The sequence below is a fragment of the Ovis aries genome, chromosome 13, assembly GCF_016772045.2.
Source record: "Ovis aries strain OAR_USU_Benz2616 breed Rambouillet chromosome 13, ARS-UI_Ramb_v3.0, whole genome shotgun sequence".
NCBI classification, from domain to species: domain Eukaryota; kingdom Metazoa; phylum Chordata; class Mammalia; order Artiodactyla; family Bovidae; genus Ovis; species Ovis aries.
The window spans coordinates 61,288,165-61,308,302 of NC_056066.1; the positions used below are offsets into that span (position 1 = coordinate 61,288,165).

Below are 20,138 nucleotides of genomic sequence, written 5' to 3' on the forward strand. Positions count from 1 at the left end.
TAAATACATTAATTACAAATCATTCTGCTAATGGAGCCCTGGTACGGATCCCACTCAACCAAATCAAGGGGCTCAGGTAACCCTGGCAACGAACCTTCCTGCCAATAGTAAAGATGGAACCCACAGAACAAGCACCTTTACGCACTCCGCTATTACCCACAATGCAGTGTCAGCCGGGGAAAGAGCGTGGGTCTGCCAGGAGTTAACATGGCTTCCGTAGTTACACCACCCTGTCTTTTTACTTAATCAGCGACCTAACTGCCCAGACCAGGCTAGCGATCAGGAGCTAAGTCTTCTTTGCGCCTCCACTCACCGCGACCACAAGAGCGACTGAAACAGGGCAGCACCTCGCGGAGGTAAACTCCGTAACCAAGGAAACCCCACTTCCGCTGACGTCATTACGGCGACACGTGGATCCAAGATGGCGGCGGCGATGGTGAGTGAAGGAGACTCCGGGAGCCGGAGATGGAGCGGGCCGCTTTGGGGGATCCTAGGACTTCCTGGCGTCCCATGCTTGGCCCGATCCACTTCAGAGACCCCTAGCTCAGGCCTGAGAGACATCCCTGATTGGGCTTGTCTCCCCCAAACTCCCCGTCTCCGGCCTTTGCCCCGCACTCAGGCTTGTCAAGGCCCGAAGTTTTGGGGGAGGTTCTGGGTCAGAGGAAGGGTCTCAGCTACCACCCTAGGCGGTTCCTATTCCAGTCTTGGTCTTTGCCTCCTGTGACCCCCATTTCCCAATTTTCACTTTGCAGTCCTCACCCCTTCAAAGAGCCCCCGTTACTCCCAGTTTTGCTCCTCCCTCTCACGTCTGTACCCTGCTTTCTCCGCCTCCCCGCCTCCCCACTATCTTGACCAGTCCGCGGATGCGTGCTCACCTCTCCCACCCCGAACCCTGTGTCATATCCTTTCTAGAGCCCTGTCCTCACCTCTACCCTCAGTTGTCCCCACTGCCGGTCTTGACTGCCGATACCCGGAAGCATGCCTTTACCCCTACCCCCCCAGCCCCCATTGTCAATCCCCAGATCCTTCTCTAATCACATCTCGTCTTCTCTCAATTCCAATTTCCTGCCTCTCTCCTAGGGATCTTTTATCCCGCTGGTTGTCAGACTTTCCTGTGCATAAGAGTTGTGGTGTGTGGGGGGAAGCTTGTTAAAAATGCAGTTTCCAAAGATTCTAATTCTGTTGGCCTAGGAGATGCCTAGGAATCTACACTTTTATAAGCACTCTAGTGATTATGATGGAGGTAGTCAGTTGTGAAAAGCACTATGCCAGCGCCACCTGGCCCCCTCCCCTTCACGTGCCCCTACAAGGCCACACAGCTCTTTAGGATGAAGCGTTTGTGTGGATAAGGGTATGTGGATAAGCTGTACCCGGAAAGTGGGTCAGAACTGGCTGGCTTCTGGTATAGAATGCTGGAAGTAGATGTGTGAAAAACTGGCCCTTTCTTCTTCCAGAAGGTCGGCTCACATTCTGCTTGTCAAGAGACCAGAACCAAAATTGAAGTCACTTAGGCCAGAGTGATTTTGTACTGTTCCTATATGTTGCTTCCTCAGCAGATAATTTCATCCTGGGACACAGGATGGGACACAAAAGATATTTGACTTTAGTAAAGGAAGATTCTTGTTTAAATTCTTTGGTATTGATTTTTGCCAAGCAAGGATAGGTTACTGGCTGATAACAAATTCCCCTCCTCCTATTAACCAACTGATAAATTATCCTTTTTATTTAATAAGGGATTCTTATTTAGAACCTCAGAGGTCAGGTAAAAGACTTCACAGCCTTGCTTGATATCTGTGGTCTTAGACCACAGAAAAAAATCCCAAACGTGGTATGTTGAAACCAATTTTTTTTTTTTTTTTCGGACCACTTTCAGAACAAGAATGGCATAAGAACTTAACATGAACAGGAAAAGTCACACCCTCTTTTGCCATAGGGAAGGAGTTCAGTAAAGTTGCATTTATAGCATTGCACTGGGAAATTCTTGCTCTGTTCTGAGGTTTTAAGAGGTAATAAGTTAACATATTTCTGGTACACATTTATTTAATCAACAAATATTTGAGTGCCTGCTCTGTGCCAAGAGTTAGGGAAGTACTGGTAAGTTAGAGGGTCAAGGTCCCTGTGCTTGTAGAGTTTTTCTAGCCTGAGAAGACAGTCAGTAGGAAAATACATGAACAAGGTAATGTCAGATAGTGGTAAGTGTGAAGAGGGCAAGATGACGTGGTAGTAATTGGGGGGTGACAGGCTGGTGCAACTGCTTTGGATTACGTGGTCAGAGAAGTCTTCTCAGAGAAAGTGACGTGAGTTGAGACCTGATTGACGAGAAGGAACCAGCAATGCAGAGGGTGTTCCAGGCAAAGGAGATGGCAAGTATAAAGGACCAAGATGGGAAAGAGTATGTCTGAGGAACACAGAAGGCTGGAGGGGCTGAAACACGGTGAGGAGTCGGGGGTAGGGGAGAGCAAAGAATAATACAAGATGGAATCAAAGAGAGGCAGAAAGAGCTGTGTTTCTAGAAGCATGCCTGTAATTGTGGGTTGTAGTCTACAGTTTGTAATCTGTGGATTGCATTTTGAAAGACTGTTCTGTTACAGTGCTTACCCTTCCCACACTTTTCAGAATGTTACATTAAGGGAGCTGACTTGCTCTCAGCCTGCAGAGAAACCATGGAAAGGCATTTGGATTTTATTCTAAGCACAGTGGACAGCAAAGTGATTTTATGTTTGTTGTGTCACCTGGGAGTATCATCCTCTGCTTTCATAATGAATACTATAAACTGATTTCCAGAAATTAAGAGTGTAGTGTGTACAGGGACCCACAGAGGCTGCTTTAAAGAGGGCACATGAGCAGCTTCATGTTCGATGCAATAGTGAAAAGTCACAGAAGCACATTTATTACCAGGGAATACTACGTGTCTGTCATACTACGTGTGACGGGCTGGGTGGGCAGATAAACTTGAGCTTGGTCTGTGTGAAGCCCTTTATTATACGGAAGTCAGAACAGTCCCCGCACCCTCGTACAATAGGTTGTTTCACAACTGCTGGGGATGGAAGTGTGTGGCTCTGCTTTGGGGTGTCTGGGTTTCTGAGGCAAGTCATACAACCAAAGAGGAACCGAACTAATAGATTCAGTGACCGTGGGAACTTGCTGGCTTTTGGTTTTTTCTTTTATTTTGAAAGTTAGGGTTGTGGGTGCAAGTTTCAAGTGATATTTATGGGTTTTTACCTCCCTCCCTTTCCTTAGTGATTGGTTCTTCTTCCCCAGGGGTCGGCTGCCACCTCCCAGATCTGTGTTAGCACAGTGGGTGTTTCCTGAACTTCCCCAGCTAGGAGTAGATGGCTGATGTAAACAGAAGTTCTCTGTAGTTTTCCTGCGTTCCTCCTGCCTGGCTTTAGATGACTATAAAGTTATGCGATACCTAGTTGCTCTAGCTGGGTCTGAGATGAGGAGCAGGCCCATATCGCATCCTTTATAGAACTGTTGAGCATATGGAGTATGCTCTGAGGAATATTGTTTTGGTGGAACTTGGGAAGTGTCCATTGACGTTTGTAGACATCTCAGGAGTCTAGAAACCTCTGTTTGGAAAATAAAACTGTGTATTTCTCTCACACATTGTTCATGCTGTTTGGGGTGTCATGTTTTTTTCCGTTTTATTGGATCGTAATTCATATAACATAAAATCCGCCCTTTGAAAGTTCACAGTCCCGTGCTTTTCAGTATAGTCACAGTTGTGCGACCTTCACCACTGCGCACCTCCAGAATATTTTCATCACCCCATTAAAAAAATCCACTAGCAGCCACTCCCCACTCCCTCTTCCCTCCAGTCCCTGGCAACCACTAATATACTTTCTGTCTGTGTAGATTCTTCTGTTCGGGACATTTCATATAAATGGGATCAAACAATATGTGGTGTTTTGTTATCTGACTTTTTTTTTTTTTTAAACAAGGCATAATGTTTTCAGAGTTCATCCATGCCATAGCATGTGTCATGGAGAAGGCAGTGGCACCCCACTCCAGTCCTCTTGCCTGGAAAATCCCGTGGACGGAGGAGCCTGGTAGGCTGCAGTCCATGGGGTCGCTGAGGGTCAGACATGACCAAGCGACTTCCCTTTCACTTTTCACTTTCCTGCATTGGAGAAGGAAATGGCAACCCACTCCAGTGTTCTTGCCTGGAGAATCCCAGGGACGGGGGAGCCTGGTGGGCTGCCATCTGTGGGGTCGCACAGAGTCAGACACGACTGAAGCGACTTAGCAGCAGCAGCAGCAGCATGTGTCAATATTTCATTCCTTTTTATGATCAAATAATGATCCATTGTGTGGATAGACCTCATTTGGTTTACCTTTTCATCTATTCATGGATTTGGGGATTGTTTCTACTTTCGAGATGTTATGAATAATGTTGCTGTGAACATTTTGTGTGCAAGCTCTTGGGTAAACATTGGTTCTGTTTTCTTGGGTGTATACCTAGGAGTAGAATTGCTGGGTCAGTTCTCACTGTTCTGAGGTTGAGTTTGATCCAGTCCAGAGGCAGGGGAATGGTCTGAATGACTCTAGGTTCCTTTGATCAAATGAAAGCAGTGCTAGCCGTTCCTTCCTCCCCGTATCCCCCTCGGCCCCTGTCCCCCTGTTTCCGGGCCAGTCAGAAGCACAGGAATCGTGTTTTGTGATGAAGTCTGGCTGATAGAGGCCTGGGACAGAAGGCAGGAGGCCTGGACTCTGCCAGCAGTCCTGTGTGTGGCAACTTGCTGTCTCCCCGGGGCCTCACCTGGGAATGGCCAGCGGCTCATTGAGGAAGAGGCAGCTGGGGCTTAGTCCCAGCACTGCCACTGATCTATCAGGTGGCCTGGAGCAAATAACTTTGGTGTTGTTCGTCTGTTTCAGCACAGGTCATATGTGAAATGAAGATTTAGACTTGAGGATTTCTAAATTCTTCAATGAAATTTGTAAAATCTTCAATGATACTGAAAATTTCAACTTGAGGTTGAAAATTTTGTGGCTTAGAATACTTGCATTCAAGGTGATTTTTGCTGATATGCCTATAAAATCATATTTTTTTCCCGTGATCTTAGTCCCTGTGGCCTTTCTGGGCTGCTCTCTGTTGGTTGTATTGTCTGTTCTCTCCGCTTGCTCCACCTGGCACATGTATTCTGCGGGAGCCGCTGTGTCCTTAGAAGCCGAGGCACCAACACCAGTCCTTGGCACAGATGTGTTTCTCTGAGAAATCCCTTTAAAGGAGTGCCCTTAATCCCCCCAGGAAGTCCAAGGAAGGCAGAGGTGGCATTAAGTTGCCTCTTGGTTTCTCTTTTACAACTTGGACAAAAGTTTCCCTTTGATCTCAGTGAAAAAGAAGCAGGTCACAGAATGTTGAAGGTTGAGTTTTGATCTCTGGGCACTGGCAGGAAGGTGGGAAGGACTCAGGATGAACAGGGCCATCTGGCCATAGGCGAATGGTAGGAGCCACCTACCGCCCCAGACCTGCTTTGATCCTTGAACCATTTGCTGACACTGATAGTTCCCAAGTGGAACATGGTTTCGGACGCTGGGACTTCTTTCTCGGTTCTGTCCCATTCCTCTTCATTGCTTCCTTCTCTGCTCTGTACCATGACTTCTCACCTATCCCCAAGCATTAAAACTGACAGATCTCCCAGGGTTTGAAATCTCAAGGTTTTGTGTTCAGAGGGTATACTAAATGGTACTGGCAGTTCTTAAAAAACAAAATCAAATCACAAATTGGAGCTGAATTCATAAGCCAGTTTAGAAGGGAGTCTGGGTGCCCTGGCCAGTCACTTAGTATCTTTGGGCCTCAGTTTCTAGCGAAGCAGATCTCATGCTATGAAGTGACGGTTATGGAGCACATCTTCACGTGGCTTTGATTGGGGTTGGGGGGCAAGGAAGAGAGGTTGGCAGGCACAGGACTTTACATTTTTTTCCAGTTAGTTGCCAATATTTAATAATTGGGAGATTCCACATTACAAAAGTTCTGAGTTTTCATTTTTCTCTTGAAAATTTGGGCCCAAATTTCCCATAAAGAACATTCCCCGTGCAGGACCCAGTCTTCCATACCGTTTGGCTTATTCCTTAGCAGCGTCACCCAGTAGGTAATTTGCATGGCCTTTCTAGGGGCTTGAATTAGCAACTCCTGAATGAGGTGGTCTCTCTATAAAAATCTTCCTATTTTGACATGCGGATTCAAAAGCAATATTTAAAGTTTGTGGTAATCCCCTAGGTAACCTAATTTTGAGGGGAAATTTTCTGTTCACAAGATACATGTCAGTTGATAAACCATATGTCCATCCACTGTTCCATCTAATCTTTACAAAAACCCATTTTACAAATGAAGAAACTAAGGCTGGGTCTAAGCTCATGGACTAGAATCTGACACTGATTGGTTTTATGACTTCCGGCCAACCATTTGGTTCTTTAAACCTGTTACTTAAAACAAAAATTTTTTTTACTGTGGTAAAATAGACATAAAATGTATCATTTAAACTATTTTATGTGTACACTGGCTTTGCATGTACAGTGGCATTGCGTGTACACTGGCATTGCATGTACAGAGACATTGTGTGTACAGTGGCATTAAATACATTCACATTATTGTGCAACCATCACCACCATCCATCTCCAGAACTTTTTTGTCTGGATCAGTTTTCTTATTTTTAAAATGAGGATGAGACTCTGCAAGAATTGTGATGATTAAATGAAATGAAAGATGAACATGCCGTAACTTTCCTACTCCAGGGTTTGAAATCTTTAGGAGATGAACTATCTAAGCCTATTGCTTGGGCTAACAGAGTATTTAATAAATACCCAAGCGGGGAGGGAAGTTCCGTGCATTTTTAATGTTTTATTTCTGTACTTTCTGGCCTCAAGGTCTGGGTCTGGATGTCTTCTGCTTGGTGAGGGTAGTTATTAGTTTCACCTGGACTTTCACACAGTTGGTTGTTCCCTACCCCCAGAGAACACTTTTGAGTCTTTGTGTGTGTCTCTGCCCAATAAATTATGTTAACTTTTTTGGCTACGCTGGATCTTAGTTCCCTGACCACAGTCTGAACGGGACCCCTGCCCTGAAAGTGCCAAGTTTAACCACTGGGTCGCCATGTTTCTCCACTCTTGTAACAATGTATCAGCTACTAGTATTCAGTTCAGTCCAGTCGCTCAGTCCTGTTCGACTCTGCAACCCCATGAATCACAGCACGCCAGGCCTCCCTGTCCATCACCAACTCCCGGCGTTCACTCAGACTCACATCCATCAAGTCCGTGATGCCATCCAGCCATCTCATCCTCTGTCGTCCCCTTCTCCTCCTGCCCCCAATCCTTCCCAGCATCAAAGTCTTTTCCAATGAATCAACTCTTTGCATGAGGTGGCCAAAGTCCTGGAGTTTCAGCTTTAGCATCATTCCTTCCAGAGAAGTCCCAGGGCTGATCTCCTTCAGAATGGACTGCTTGGATCTCCTTGCAGTCCAAGGGATTCTCAAGAGTCTTCTCCAACACCACAGTTCAAAAGCATCAATTCTTCGGCGCTCAGCCTTCTTCACAGTCCAACTCTCACATCCATACATGACCACAGGAAAAACCATAGCCTTGACTAGATGGACCTTAGTCGGCAAAGTAATGTCTCTGCTTTTGAATATACTATCTAGGTTGGTCATAACTTTTCTTCCAAGGACTAAACGTCTTTTAATTTCATGGCTGCAATCACCATCTGCAGTGATTTTGGAGCCCAAAAAAATAGTCTGACACTGTTTCCACTGTTTCCCCACCTATTTCCCATGAAGTGATGGGACCAGATGCTATGATCTTCGTTTTCTGAATGTTGAGCTTTAAGCCAGCTTTTTCACTCTCTTCTTTCACTTTCATCAAGAGGTTTTTTAGTTCCTCTTCACTTTCTGCCATAAGGGTGGTGTCATCTGGATATCTGAGGTTATTGATATTTCTTCCGGCAATCTTAATTCCAGCTTGTATTTCTTCCAGCCCAGCGTTTCTCATGATGTAAGTTAAATAAGCAGGGTGACAATATACAGCCTTGACGTACTCCTTTTCCTATTTGGAACCAGTCTATTGTTCCATGTCCAGTTCTAACTGTTGCTTCCTGACCTGCATACAGATTTCTCAAGAGGCAGGTTAGGTGGTCTGGTATTCCCATCTCTCTCAGAATTAGCTCCATTTTATTCCTGAAGAAGGAGAAGGCAATGGCACCCCACTCCAGTACTCTTGCCTGGAAAATCCCATGGATGGAGGAGCCTGGTAGGCTACAGTCCATGGGGTCGCAGAGAGTTGGACACAACTGAGCGACTTCACTTTCACTTTTCACTTTCATGCATTGGAGAAGGAAATGGCAACCCACTCCAGCGTTCTTGCCCTGAGAATCCCAGGGATGGGGGAGCCTGGTGGGCTGCCGTCTGTGGGGTTGCACTGAAGGGACTTAGCAGCAGCAGCACCCCAGTAGTCACTCAGTGTCTATGGGCTCTGAAATAAAGGCTACATTTTCAGTCTCCTGTGGCTAATTTTGGTTCTGGGTTTGTTTGTTTTTCTTCCTGAGGTCTTTAGCTCCATGGATGCTGCTTGGTAAGTGGTCTTTGGCTGTCATTAGCTTTCGTTCAAGTATGGTTGAATTCTTAGGGAGCTTCACTGATTAGGTAATTGATTTCAGTCAGCTGTTGGCAAACTGCCCCAAAGTCTTTTTCTTTCTTCTCCCCCACCCCTGCAAATCTGGGGAGCAGTTACTGAATGATCTTGAAATAATGATTGTATCTTTGAAAAGGAAAAAGAAGAATCTAGCTTACTCTTAAGGGAAGTGCAGCTTTTGCAGCAGGAAGGGCATGGAATAGGAATCTGGAAGGCTGTTCAGATTGGCCACGCTCTATACGCAGATGCTGTTTATGGGAAAGAAGACAGCAAGGCAGAGAGCTCCAGAAAACAAAAGGTTAACTTCTGGCCACAGAGAATATGAGTAAATGAAAAATTTTCAATTCTCAGGGGAAACTTCCTATTTTCTTTGGAAGAAGTTAATTGTTCATACCTTTCAAACTGGGTGGTGCAGAGTTGGCTGGGAGGGGTGAAGGGTACTTTTGGGTCCTAATAGTTCTTCATTTGGCTATTGTTTGGGAGAAGTTTTTCTGTGTGCCCAACCCCCAAGAATAAAATAGAGAGGGCAAGACCTTGATTCTTAGGTCTCCTGAGCTTTATAACTTTCCTAGTCACCCATATCTTTGCCTGAGATGGAGAGTTAGATTACAGTACGAGGGCTTCTAGATTACCATCACCTTGTTCCTTGACATCCTACCTCTGCAGTTTTGTGACTTGGAAACCAAGTAAAGCAAATAGCATTGAATGGACTGGTTCACCTCTCCTGTGACTCCCACTCTGTTGATGGGTCTGAACATGCAACAGATGTTTGCTAAATACTTAACTGACTTTTCAGACAGTCTCATGTGAGAGTTTCTGGGGATCAGTTAAAAATTAAAGGAAGATATAAAGGGATTTCGCAAGAAGCAGGTACTTTGATTCTTCCTAATTTCCTTACAGAAATGAAATACACGTCAAACATCCTCTATCAGGCGGTCAAGGGCTACAAAGGGAATTAAGTCAAATAATCACAAAAAGTTGAAATGGGATCCAGTACAGAGTTCTTTAATCAAGGGCCTGTCAACTTCTAGGTCTTTGATCTCCTTGGACTCATACGTCATATTCTGCATTTTGGAGTGTTTTTTCCTGGGAGCAGCTTCTGTTAACTTTTTTAAGATTCTCAGAGGGATTTGCAACACTTTCCCAAGTTTAAGAATGACTGATCTGGTCTGGTTCAGATCACACACCTGGCTCCAGAATCTCCACGGCATCATTCTTACCTTATAGCTGCCATCTTCTGCCCATCTTCAGGGGAACTTGCCCAAATGCTTTCAGAGGAAACCTTCCCCTTCCTAAAATGTCAGTGTATTTATTTTGAATATAGGTTATCCATGTACATGGAAAAAAGCATAAATGTTACAAATGAAAAGAAAGTCACTCAGCTATCCCCTATCCATTCATCAGGTGTACTGATTTTTTTTAATATTTCTCCAGAACATTTTTATGTCCATAAAACGTCTACTTTTAAAAAAATCTACTTAAAAAAATAATCTGCTTTTTTAAAAGTAGATGTTTTATGGACATAAAAATGTTTTTTTGCTAGCTTTTCTGTCTACGTCTATGATCCATTTTGTGAATTTTTGTACATGATGTCAGGTTCCTTTTGGACATGGCTGCCAAATTGTGCAAGCGCCATTTGTTGAAAAGACTGCCCTTTCCCTATTGAATTGCCTTGGCAACTTTGTTAAAAGTCAGTTTACTGTTAATACAAAGATTTATCTCCAGACTTTTAATTTTGTTCCATTGGCCTCTTGTGCTTATCCTTATCACAGTGTCTTCATTACTGTAGCTTTATAATTGCTTAGAAATTGGTAGAATAAATCCTTTAGTTTTGTTCTTTTTTAAAGTTATTTTGGATATTTTGGGTCTTTTGTGTTTCCAGGTAAATTTAAGGATCAGCTTGTCAGTTTCAATGAAAAAGCCTGCTGGGATTTTGATAGGGATTGCACTGAATCCATAGGTTAGTTTGGGCAGAATTGCTATCCTAACAGTACTGAGTCTTCCATTTCAGTATGGAATGTCTCTCCAATTATTTAGATATTTTTCACTTTTCTTAGCAATGTTTTATAGTTGTCAGGATACAAGTCCTTTTTAAAAGCGTATTCCTAAATACTTTATTCTTTTTGAAGCTACTGTAGATGAAACTGTTTTCTTAATTTTATTTCTGGGTTGTTTGTTGCTAGTATGTAAAATACAAGTAGTTTTTAATTGATATTGTAGTCTGTGACCTCATCTAACTTGTTTATTAGTTGTAGTTTTGTGGATTCCTTAGGATTTTCTTGATACAAGATATGTGATCTGCGAATAAAAGGACTTTTTTCTTTTTAATCTGGATGACTTTATCTTTAGCATCGAGTGTATTATTTGCATTTATAGAGCAGTGCTGACTAGAAATGACACAAGTGGACATCCGTGCCTTGTTCCTCATCGTGGGAGGAAGCGTTCAGTCTTTCATCATCAAGTATGATGTTGGCTGTGGGTTTTTCAAAGCTACCATTTATCTGATTGAGGAAGTTCTTTTTTATTCCTGTTTGTTTAGAGTTTTTATCATGAATATGTGTTTGACTTCATCAAGTGCATTTTCTGCATTAATTGTGATGATTGTATAGTTTTTGTTTTTTATTTGTACGATGTATTGCGTTATTTGATTTTCAGATATGAAGCCAACATTGCATTCCTGGGCTAGAACCCGCTTGGCCATGATATGTAAACCTTTTTCTGTGTTGCTAGACTCAGTTTGCTAATGTTTTGTTAAGGATTTTTCCATTTGTGTTCCTGAGGAATATCTGTCTGTAGTTTCCTTTTCTTGTGATATCTTTGGCTTTGGTACATTCTTTTTAAAAATTTATTTAGACAAATGAGATTATAGTATACATTGATGTGCATCTTTATTTTCTACTTAATAATTTATGTTGGCAGTCTTTCAGTAATAACCCTGCCTCCCACTTAAGTGTATATTGTGCTAAATTGCTCTCCCCAAATTTATCTATATCTAGTGTATTCAGATTTTTTTTTAACTTTTTGACTCTGATAGGTAAAAAAGATGTCATTATTTTCATTTGCAGTTTTTAGATTCTGAATGATGTTGAGCATCTTCTTGTGTCTGACCATATGAACCTTTTTTTCTTTAACTGCCCGTTCTTATTCTTTGGGGTTGTTTGTCCTTTATTGGTTTGTAAGAGTTCTCGGTGTATTGAAGAAATTAGCCCTTTGTCAGGTGTGTGCGAAATATTTTCATTCAAATTGTCTTTTTTTACAATGAATTTTTTTTTTTCATTTTCTTCCTTTCTGTATATTCTCTTTCTCAGTAGCTTCTGGATTTTGTTTTCTTCTTAGAAAACTTTTCATATCAAGATTGTGTTAAAGTATATTTTCTTCTAATATTTCTCCTGTTTCAATTTGTACATTTCTTTCCTGTCTTCTTCAGTGCCAAACAGGTTGTGTAGCTCTATATTTAATATTTAGTAAAATTAGTCTGCCTTCATTTTTTTTCTTTTTCCAAAATAATCCTAAAGTAAAAGATAATTGTGAAACTGACTACAGTGCTTTGGTTATTAGTAGAAAACCATTGAATTGGGGGAGGGACAAGGAAGGCGTAGTATTGGAGAAGAAAAGAATTAGAGGAGGGTAAAGGGAGATAAAAAGCAATTAATCTGTGGCATCAAGTTCTTCTTTGGACACCTCTAATCATGACCTAAAATTATCTCTGAGCATGGCTCCCACAGTGGGGACACACTTCTGATCACCCAGCTCTGCCAGGTTTGGTAGAGCTGGACCTTCTTTACTCTGCAGACAACTTGCTGTGTGACCATGTCACTTTCCCTCTCTGGCCTCATGGATTATGTGACCCCCTACGGCTTCCCTTGGGGCTCAGATGGTAAAGAGTCTGCCCACAATGCAGGAGACCCAGATTTGATCCCTAGGTTGGGAAGACCCCTTGGAGAAGGAAATGGCCACCCACTCCAGTATTCGCCTAGAGAATTCCATGGACAGAGGAGCCTGGCGGGCTGCAGTCCATGGGGTCACAAACAGTTGGACACGACTACACTTTCACTTTCAGGTTCTTCAAGAGATATCTTTAAGGAACCCAACTCGGGTTGGAACTTTGCCTTGTTTTGTTCTACCTTTAGGCTGCTTGGCTTGGTGGAACATCCCGTAGTTTCAAAGGAATCATGAATTTCTTGAGTTTCCTGGGAGGTCATGAGGCTTCTGATTCACTTTCCTCACTAGGGTAGGAATATCACCGTCCTCTTCCTTCCTTGTCACCTGCTTCTCTCTGTTTAGCTCTGCTTATGGACTTTTCCTTACTTCCCTGATGGCTCAGGGTAAAGCATCTGTCTGCAATGCGGGAGACCCAGGTTCGATCCCTGGGTTGGGAAGATCCCCTGGAGAAGGAAATGGCAACCCACTCCAGTACTATTGCCTGGAAAATCCCATGGACGGAGGAGCCTGGTAGGCTACGGTCCATGGGGTCACAAAGAGTTGGACACGACTGAGTGACTTCACAATCACTTCACAGTCACAGTGGCCTTTTCCTTAGCTAGGTAACTCTCTTATTGGAAGTTTCCTTAGAATGAGCCTACATCTTCCTCCTTGCAGTGTCCTCATTGGTCCTGCCTTCCAGTGCAACCCAGAGCAAAGCCACTCTGCCTTATCAAGCACACTGAATGTGTACCATCCTTAGTCCTTACTGCCGTCGTCAGTGTAGCACCCTGCCACGAGTTGAGTATTAGTTTCCTAGTTTCTTCTCACAAATCAGAAACCTGAGACTCAGAGTTTAAAAAGCTTGCCCAAAGGCACACAGCTAGGAGGTGATGGGTCAGGGCTTGAATTCATATCTGTATGACCCCCAGAGCCTGTGCTTTTTCCACTGCACCCATGGTTCTCAACGTGTGATCCCAAGACAAGTTCCAGCATCTCTTGGGAACTTACTAGAAGAGTAGATTCTCAGGCCCTGCTCCAGAACTACCAAAGAAGACATTCTGGGAGGTTAGGCCCAGGAATCAGCTTTAATAATCCCTCCTGGTGATTTCCTTGCCTGCTTAAGTTTCAGAACCACTGCCTACCATTTCTATTCCCCAACCTGGCTGCTGCTTCTGTTCACATTTGACCAAGAATTTATAGGTGACTTCACTTATCCTTGTTAGTTGTCAAATCTAGGGCTGAACATTACAGTGTCTCTGGAGCAGAAGTGTGCTGGACACATATACACCCTTCCCCCAAACACATACACGTACTCAGTTACCAGAGTAATCTTTACAACTGCAGATACTCCTTTCCTCCTTAAAGTTCTTCAGAGTCTCTCCAGTGCACAAAGGACAAAGCCCAGACTCCTCAGTGTGGCTTTGTGTGATGTATCCCTTACGTACCTTCCAGCCTCCTGTCTGCACAGACCTATTCATGCTTTCGACTCACAGAATGATCCATGAACTACAAGTGTTGTCATCACCTGTGAGCTTGTAAGAAATACACTCTCCACCCCTACCTCTAGGCCTGCGGAATCAGACTCTGCCTTTTAACAACGCCTCCAGGTGATCTATATGTACATCAGAGTTCCAGTAGCACCAACCTACACCTCATCTGCCAAAAACTCCTTATGGTTGCCCCCAGGCCTTTGTCCCTGCGTTTCACTCTTTATGCAGCACTCCCTCCTTCTCTCTCCTTTCCTTTGGAGGAGACTTGAATGCTTAGATTGACACCACACCCCTCCAAGACTGGGCGGGCTTGTTGCTGCTCTTGTGTACTCCGTAGCCTCTTGGCTGCTAGGATTAAAAGACTAGGCCCTCCATAGCAACTGGGACCTAGCATTGCAATTGGCTGATGACTTATCTGTCCCACAACTGGCTCGTGGGGGTGCATTCTGTGAGGCTGGCACAGTGCCTGACAAATAGTAGGTGCTCTGTGTAGCGAACTCCTTTCTGTTCTGGTTAGAGCATGGACCTTGGAGAGAGACTGCTTTCATCTCTGAAATGAGAACAATAAGAGTCTCTGCCTCATACGGTGGTTGTAAAGATTAATTGTGTTGCTGCTTGAAAAGAACCTAGAACTGTGCTTGGCACATGGTCAGTGTCCAGCAAATGTTAGCTGACATTGTTATCACTGTCATCATTACATGTGCATCATCGTATAATGCAGCTCACCTTCCTGAAAAGAGCATACTGTTTCTCTACATTCTGATCTTGAACAAGTTATATAATCTCTGGGTCTCAGGTTAACCGGCAGTCATCTGGGAAATGGTGATAGAAATCCCCAGGTAGTGGTAGTTGTGAGAATGGTGTGAGTCAGTGTTTGTAAAGTGCTGAGCACAAAGTGGGGACTTGGCACGTGGAAGAGGCTGTACCACAGTGCCTTGTACTTACTTTTAGCTGCTTAGTGACTCTGTGACTTCCTGTTACTTTTTAATGTTGTTTTTCGCCAAGGTGAGTATTTTTCATCTTTTTGTTTGTTTGGTTTTTTTGTGTGTACTTGCTCCATTCGTTTGAGACTTTGGAATAAAAGTATATTGAAGTCTTTCGGGATTTGCTTTTCATTCTTCTGCAACCTGAGGTCTCATGGAGCCCTTCAGTTCCTATGGGCAGTGTCTCTCTGCTAAGATTAGAGGACTCTGTTACAAAAGAACTGGAGTAACTTCTTAGATTTAATTGGCTTGATAGCCATAAGAGATTATAATCATCTGCCCTGGCCTCAATTGACAGTTATCAGATAAGGCAAGTCTGGTGTTGAGCTTCCTAGGAAGGGAAATTTAGAACACACACAGACACGCATGCACGCACGCACACGCACACACACACACTTGAGTTCAGTTCAGTTCAGTCGCGTCCAACTCTTTGCACCCCCATGAGTTGCAGCACGCCAGGCCTCCCTGTCCATCACCAACTCCCGGAGTTCACTCAAACTCACGTCCATTGAGTCGGTGATGCCATCCAGCCATCTCATCCTCTATCGTCCCCTTCTCCTCCTGCCCCCAATCCCTCCCAGCATCAGAGTCTTTCCCAGTGAGTAAACTCTTCACATGAGGTGGCCGAAGTACTGGAATTTCAGTTTTAGCATCATTCGTTCCAAAGAACACCCAGGACTGACCTCCTCTAGAATGGACTGGTTGGATCTCCTTGCAGTCCAAGGGACTGTCAAGAGTCTTCTCCAATATATATATATTTAAATTTTATTGAAGTATAGTTGATTTACAGTGTTGTATTAATTTCTGCTATACAGCAGGGTGATTCAGTTATACATATATATTCCTTTTCATTATGGTTTATCACAGGTTATTGAATATAGTTTCCTGTGTGGTACAGTGGGAAACTCCCAATCCTTTCTTCCCTCTTCCCCATTGGCAGCTGCAAGTCTATTCTCGGTATCTGCGAGTCTGTTTCTGTTTTGTAGATATGTTCGCTTGTGTCATATTTTAGATTCCACTTGTGAGTGATATCTTATGGTATTTGTCTTTCTCTTTCTGACTTAGTGTGATAATCTCTAGGCCCATCCATGTTGCTGCAAATGGCATTATTCCATCCTTTTTATGGCTGAGTAGTATTCCATTGTCTGTGTGTGTGTGCGCGCACGCATGCGTGTGTGTGCGTGTGCGTGTGCATACACCACATCTTCTTTATCCATTCATCTGTCAGTAGACACCTAGGTGTCCTCCATGTCTTGACCATTGTAAATGGTGCTGCTGTCAATATAGGGGTGAATGGATCTTTTTGAATTATAGTCTTTTTCTGGATATGTATCTAGGAGTGGGATCGCTGGATCATAAGGAAACGATTTTTAGTTTTTTGAGAAACCTTCATGCTGTTTCCTATAGTGAGTGCACCAGTTTTCATTCCCACCGCCACCAGCACTGTAGGAGGTAGAACACATATATTTTTGATTAGCAAGAAGTAACGATGCTAACTGTGGGCTTTTCATATGTGGCCTTTATTGTATTGAGGTAAATTCCTTTTATGGGCTTCCGTGGTGGTTCAGACAGTAAAGAATCCGCTTGCACTGTGGGAGACCTGGGTTGGATCCTTGGGTTGGGAAGATCCTCTGGAGGAGGGCATGGCAACCCACTCCAGTATTCCTGCCTGGAGAATCTATGTTCCATGTGGTTGCATGAATGGATGTTGAAATTTATTAAATGCTTTTTCTGAGTCTGTTGAAAAGTTTGTTTTTTTCCCTCTCATTTTGTTAATGTAGTTTATCACATTGATTGACTTACATTTGTTGAACCATCCTTATATGGTGGGATTAAGTCCCACTCGATCTTGGTGTCCGCTACTTTTAGTGAGGTGTGAGGTCCAATTTGCTGGCATGTGGTTGAGGATTTTTGCATCCGTGTTCATCCAGGGTACTAACCTATAGCCTATAGCTGGTTTTCTTGTGGTGTCTGTGTCTGCTTTGGGTATGAGGGAGCTACTCATCTTATGAGTTTGGAAGTGTTCCCTCTTGTATTTTTGGAAGAGTTTAAGGATTAGTATTAACTCTTCTTTCAATGTTTGTTAGACTTTACCTTTGAAGCCATCTAGTCCTGTACTTTTCTTTGCTGGGAGATTTTTGATTACTGATTCAGTCTCTGTTTCATTCAATTTGTTGACCTATAAACGTTCCCCGTAGAACCTTATCCTTGTTATTTCTTAGGCTTCTGTTGTAATGTCTCTTCTTTCATTTCTGATTTTGAGTTTTTTTCTCCTCAGTGTTGCTAGGGTTTGTCAGTATTAGCTTTTTCAAAAAACCAACACAGTTCTGTTATTTTTTCTCTATTTTTAAAAGTCTCTTTTTAATTTATTTCTACTCTAATCTTGTTTCCTTACTTCTTCTAGCTTGGGCTTAGTTTGTTCTTTTCCTGGTTCCTTGAGGTGTAAAGCTGGTTTGTTTTTTAATCCATTCAGCCACTCTGTGCCTTTTGATTCCGAATTTAATCCATTTACTCTCCAGGTTAGTCTAATGTGCATCATGGTTGAGAACCACTATCTTAGATATACAGATAGGCTATGGACATAATAGATGTCTCAAAGAGTCTCTAGTGTAGGTCCTTGGATGGGTGGGAGGTACCACAAACTCCTTAAATTTGAAGATTTGAAAATCAGTTACCAAGGGGGTATAGCTAAGTTAAGAACCATAGTATTCAACCTCTATGTGAATGAACGATTTTATGTTTTTATAGATCAGAGGTTGCTTGATGCTTATTATTAGCTTGTTTGATAAGAGTTTATCGAGTAGTCCTACCAAGAAAGCCAGACAAGTGATTCATGTAGGTGGAGAGAGAGCAGATACTTAAACCATAATACAGCATGAGAAGTGCTAATAGTGGTGTGTTAAACAAGTACAGATTTAAATATTTGTCAAGTAACTTAAGTAGCCGTCTTTGAACATATATAGATGTGAAAGTTCATTTGGGTATTGGGTAGTTTCCGATTTCTTGCCTTTAGTGTTGTGGTAGAAATATTCATAAAGAGCCTTAAAAAATAACGAAAAAAGAGAATAATTCCTCCTGTGGAGATCTGAGGAGTTCTTGAAGGAAGAAACATTACCTACACGGGACCTCCGAGTGTAGGTAGGACCTGAACAAGGTGAGAGCAAGTGTCGGAAACACCCTGAGCAAAGCCCTTGAAGGCAGCCTCACTTGGGCAAGTCTGCTCACCAAAGACAGGGACAACCTTAGGGCCTTCCTGAAGGCTTAGAAAGAAACAGTGGGAGCTGCTGATGGAAAAACATCTTGGAGCCAGCAGGTGGAGTTCCTTCCATACCAAGCTAGAATTGGCCCTAACCTAGGCATTTGGAACAGTGATGTTTTCTTTTGCCTGATTTATTTCATTATTTTTCTTAGTTGGTATAAATTTGTATAATCCCCTAAGAAGAACTGGAAAATACAGATCTGTTGTGCTTAGTCGCTCAGTCATGTCCAACTATTTGCTACCCCATGGACTGTGGCTTGCCAGGCTCCTCTGTCCATGGGGATTCTCCTGTCAAAAATACTGGAATGGGTTGCCATGCCCTCCTGCAGGGCATCTTCCCAACCTAGGGATCAAACTTAGGTCTTCCACATGGCAGGCAGACTCTTTACCATCTGAGCCATCAGGGAAGCCCAATTACAGATATACAGAAAAGGAAGACATTGCCTCATTTTCTCAAACATAACTTTAAAAAGCGGAGCAGATCTTGCTGAGCAAGGTTCTATTCCCTAATTTTTCTGCTTAAATCTAAAGCTCAGATATTCCTACTGAAAAAATACATCATCCTATTTAATAACTACATAAAAGGATACCCCATAATTTGACCCATTCCACTAATATTGGATATTTTACTGTTGTAAGTTATGAACTATTTCACTATTTTAAATAATCCTGGGGTGAACATTCTTTTATGTACATCTTGGCATTTTTGGTATATTTTTCTGAACATATCTAGTATTGGGTTGTCCAAGAAGTTAATTCGCGTTTCCTGTCCTAGCAGGGTCAAAGAGTGTCCAGTTCTGGGGGGCTTTTGTTACAGAGTATCAGACTGCCCCCCCAAAAATGTTTCAGTTTATAATCCCTCCAGCCATATGAGAATATCAAAGCAGTGGCATTTTAATAGCTAAAACTAACAGTATCATCTTGGTATGGTCATTAATTCTAAACCAAATTTCTGAATTGCTTTTGGTTGCAAAAATATTAAGAATCTGGCATATTACGGAAATCATCCTTTGCCATGTTTCATCTGTTGATTCTTCCTCTAAGATAAATTGTTCTGTGGTTTGTTGATGGTATCTGGATTACCTGTTTTCTGCATCATTTTCAAAAATTTAGAGTTAGCTTATTATTTTTAATTGACTTTTGGATGACAGTTTATATGCCAGTAGTACAGGATTTGTCTTTCTTGCATTTTATTACCTGGAATTCAGGTTCAGAGAGGAATTAGAGGAAAAGAAAGGACAGGATTTATTTCTCTCGCACAAAAGCACACACAATCTAAGGACTGCCCCATAAGGCCTAGCAAAGAGAGAGAGCCGGAATCTTCTGATGACTGTTCAAGTGGAGGAAGTCCTCCACTTGATGGAGAGGAGGTTGGATGCTGGTAAGTAGCCCACAGTCAGTAGGCTTTCTGTCACAGAAAGAAAGAATAAAAGTCTGTTTGTTGTTGTTGTTGTATCAAGGCAGGCCCATACTTCTGAATGCTTCCCTTTGTACGTGCATAGAATATCTCCAGAGGGATTTTCAAGGAACTGGTGCTAGCAGTTGTCTATGGGGAGCTGAAGAAGGAGGAAGATTTGTTTTTCATTGTTGTACCCATTTTTGCTGTTTGAGTCATTTACTGTGTATGTTTTACTTTTTCAAAATGTATTAAAATCTAGTTATTTTTTTAAAAACTCTTACCCATGGTTATGCAATGTGTTAACGTTAGAGGAGACTGAGTGAGGAGGCCATTTAGACAGCTAGTCAGTGGGGGCTTCTCTGAGGACTTGAGAGGGGCCTGAATGAAATAAGGGACTGGACATGAGCCAGGCAGGCATCTGTGGGAAGGACATTCTGGAGGAGGGAACGGTGAAGGTG

General features: G+C 42.8%; 1 protein-coding gene across 4 annotated transcripts in view; it reads left to right on the forward strand.

The window, feature by feature from the left end:
- Nucleotides 1–405: 405 nt before the first annotated feature.
- TM9SF4 (transmembrane 9 superfamily member 4) overlaps nucleotides 406–20,138 on the forward strand; it is a 53,038-nt gene continuing 33,305 nt past the window's right edge. The window contains exon 1 of one of the 4 annotated variants that reach the window (XM_042230000.2): nucleotides 406–19,662. In XM_042230000.2, the coding sequence (XP_042085934.1) occupies nucleotides 19,657–19,662 (6 nt within the window). In that variant the 5' untranslated portion in view covers nucleotides 406–19,656. The remainder of the gene's footprint in view (nucleotides 19,663–20,138) is intronic. The other 3 variants (XM_042229998.2, XM_042229999.1, XM_027977062.2) reach the window with 3 other exon arrangements.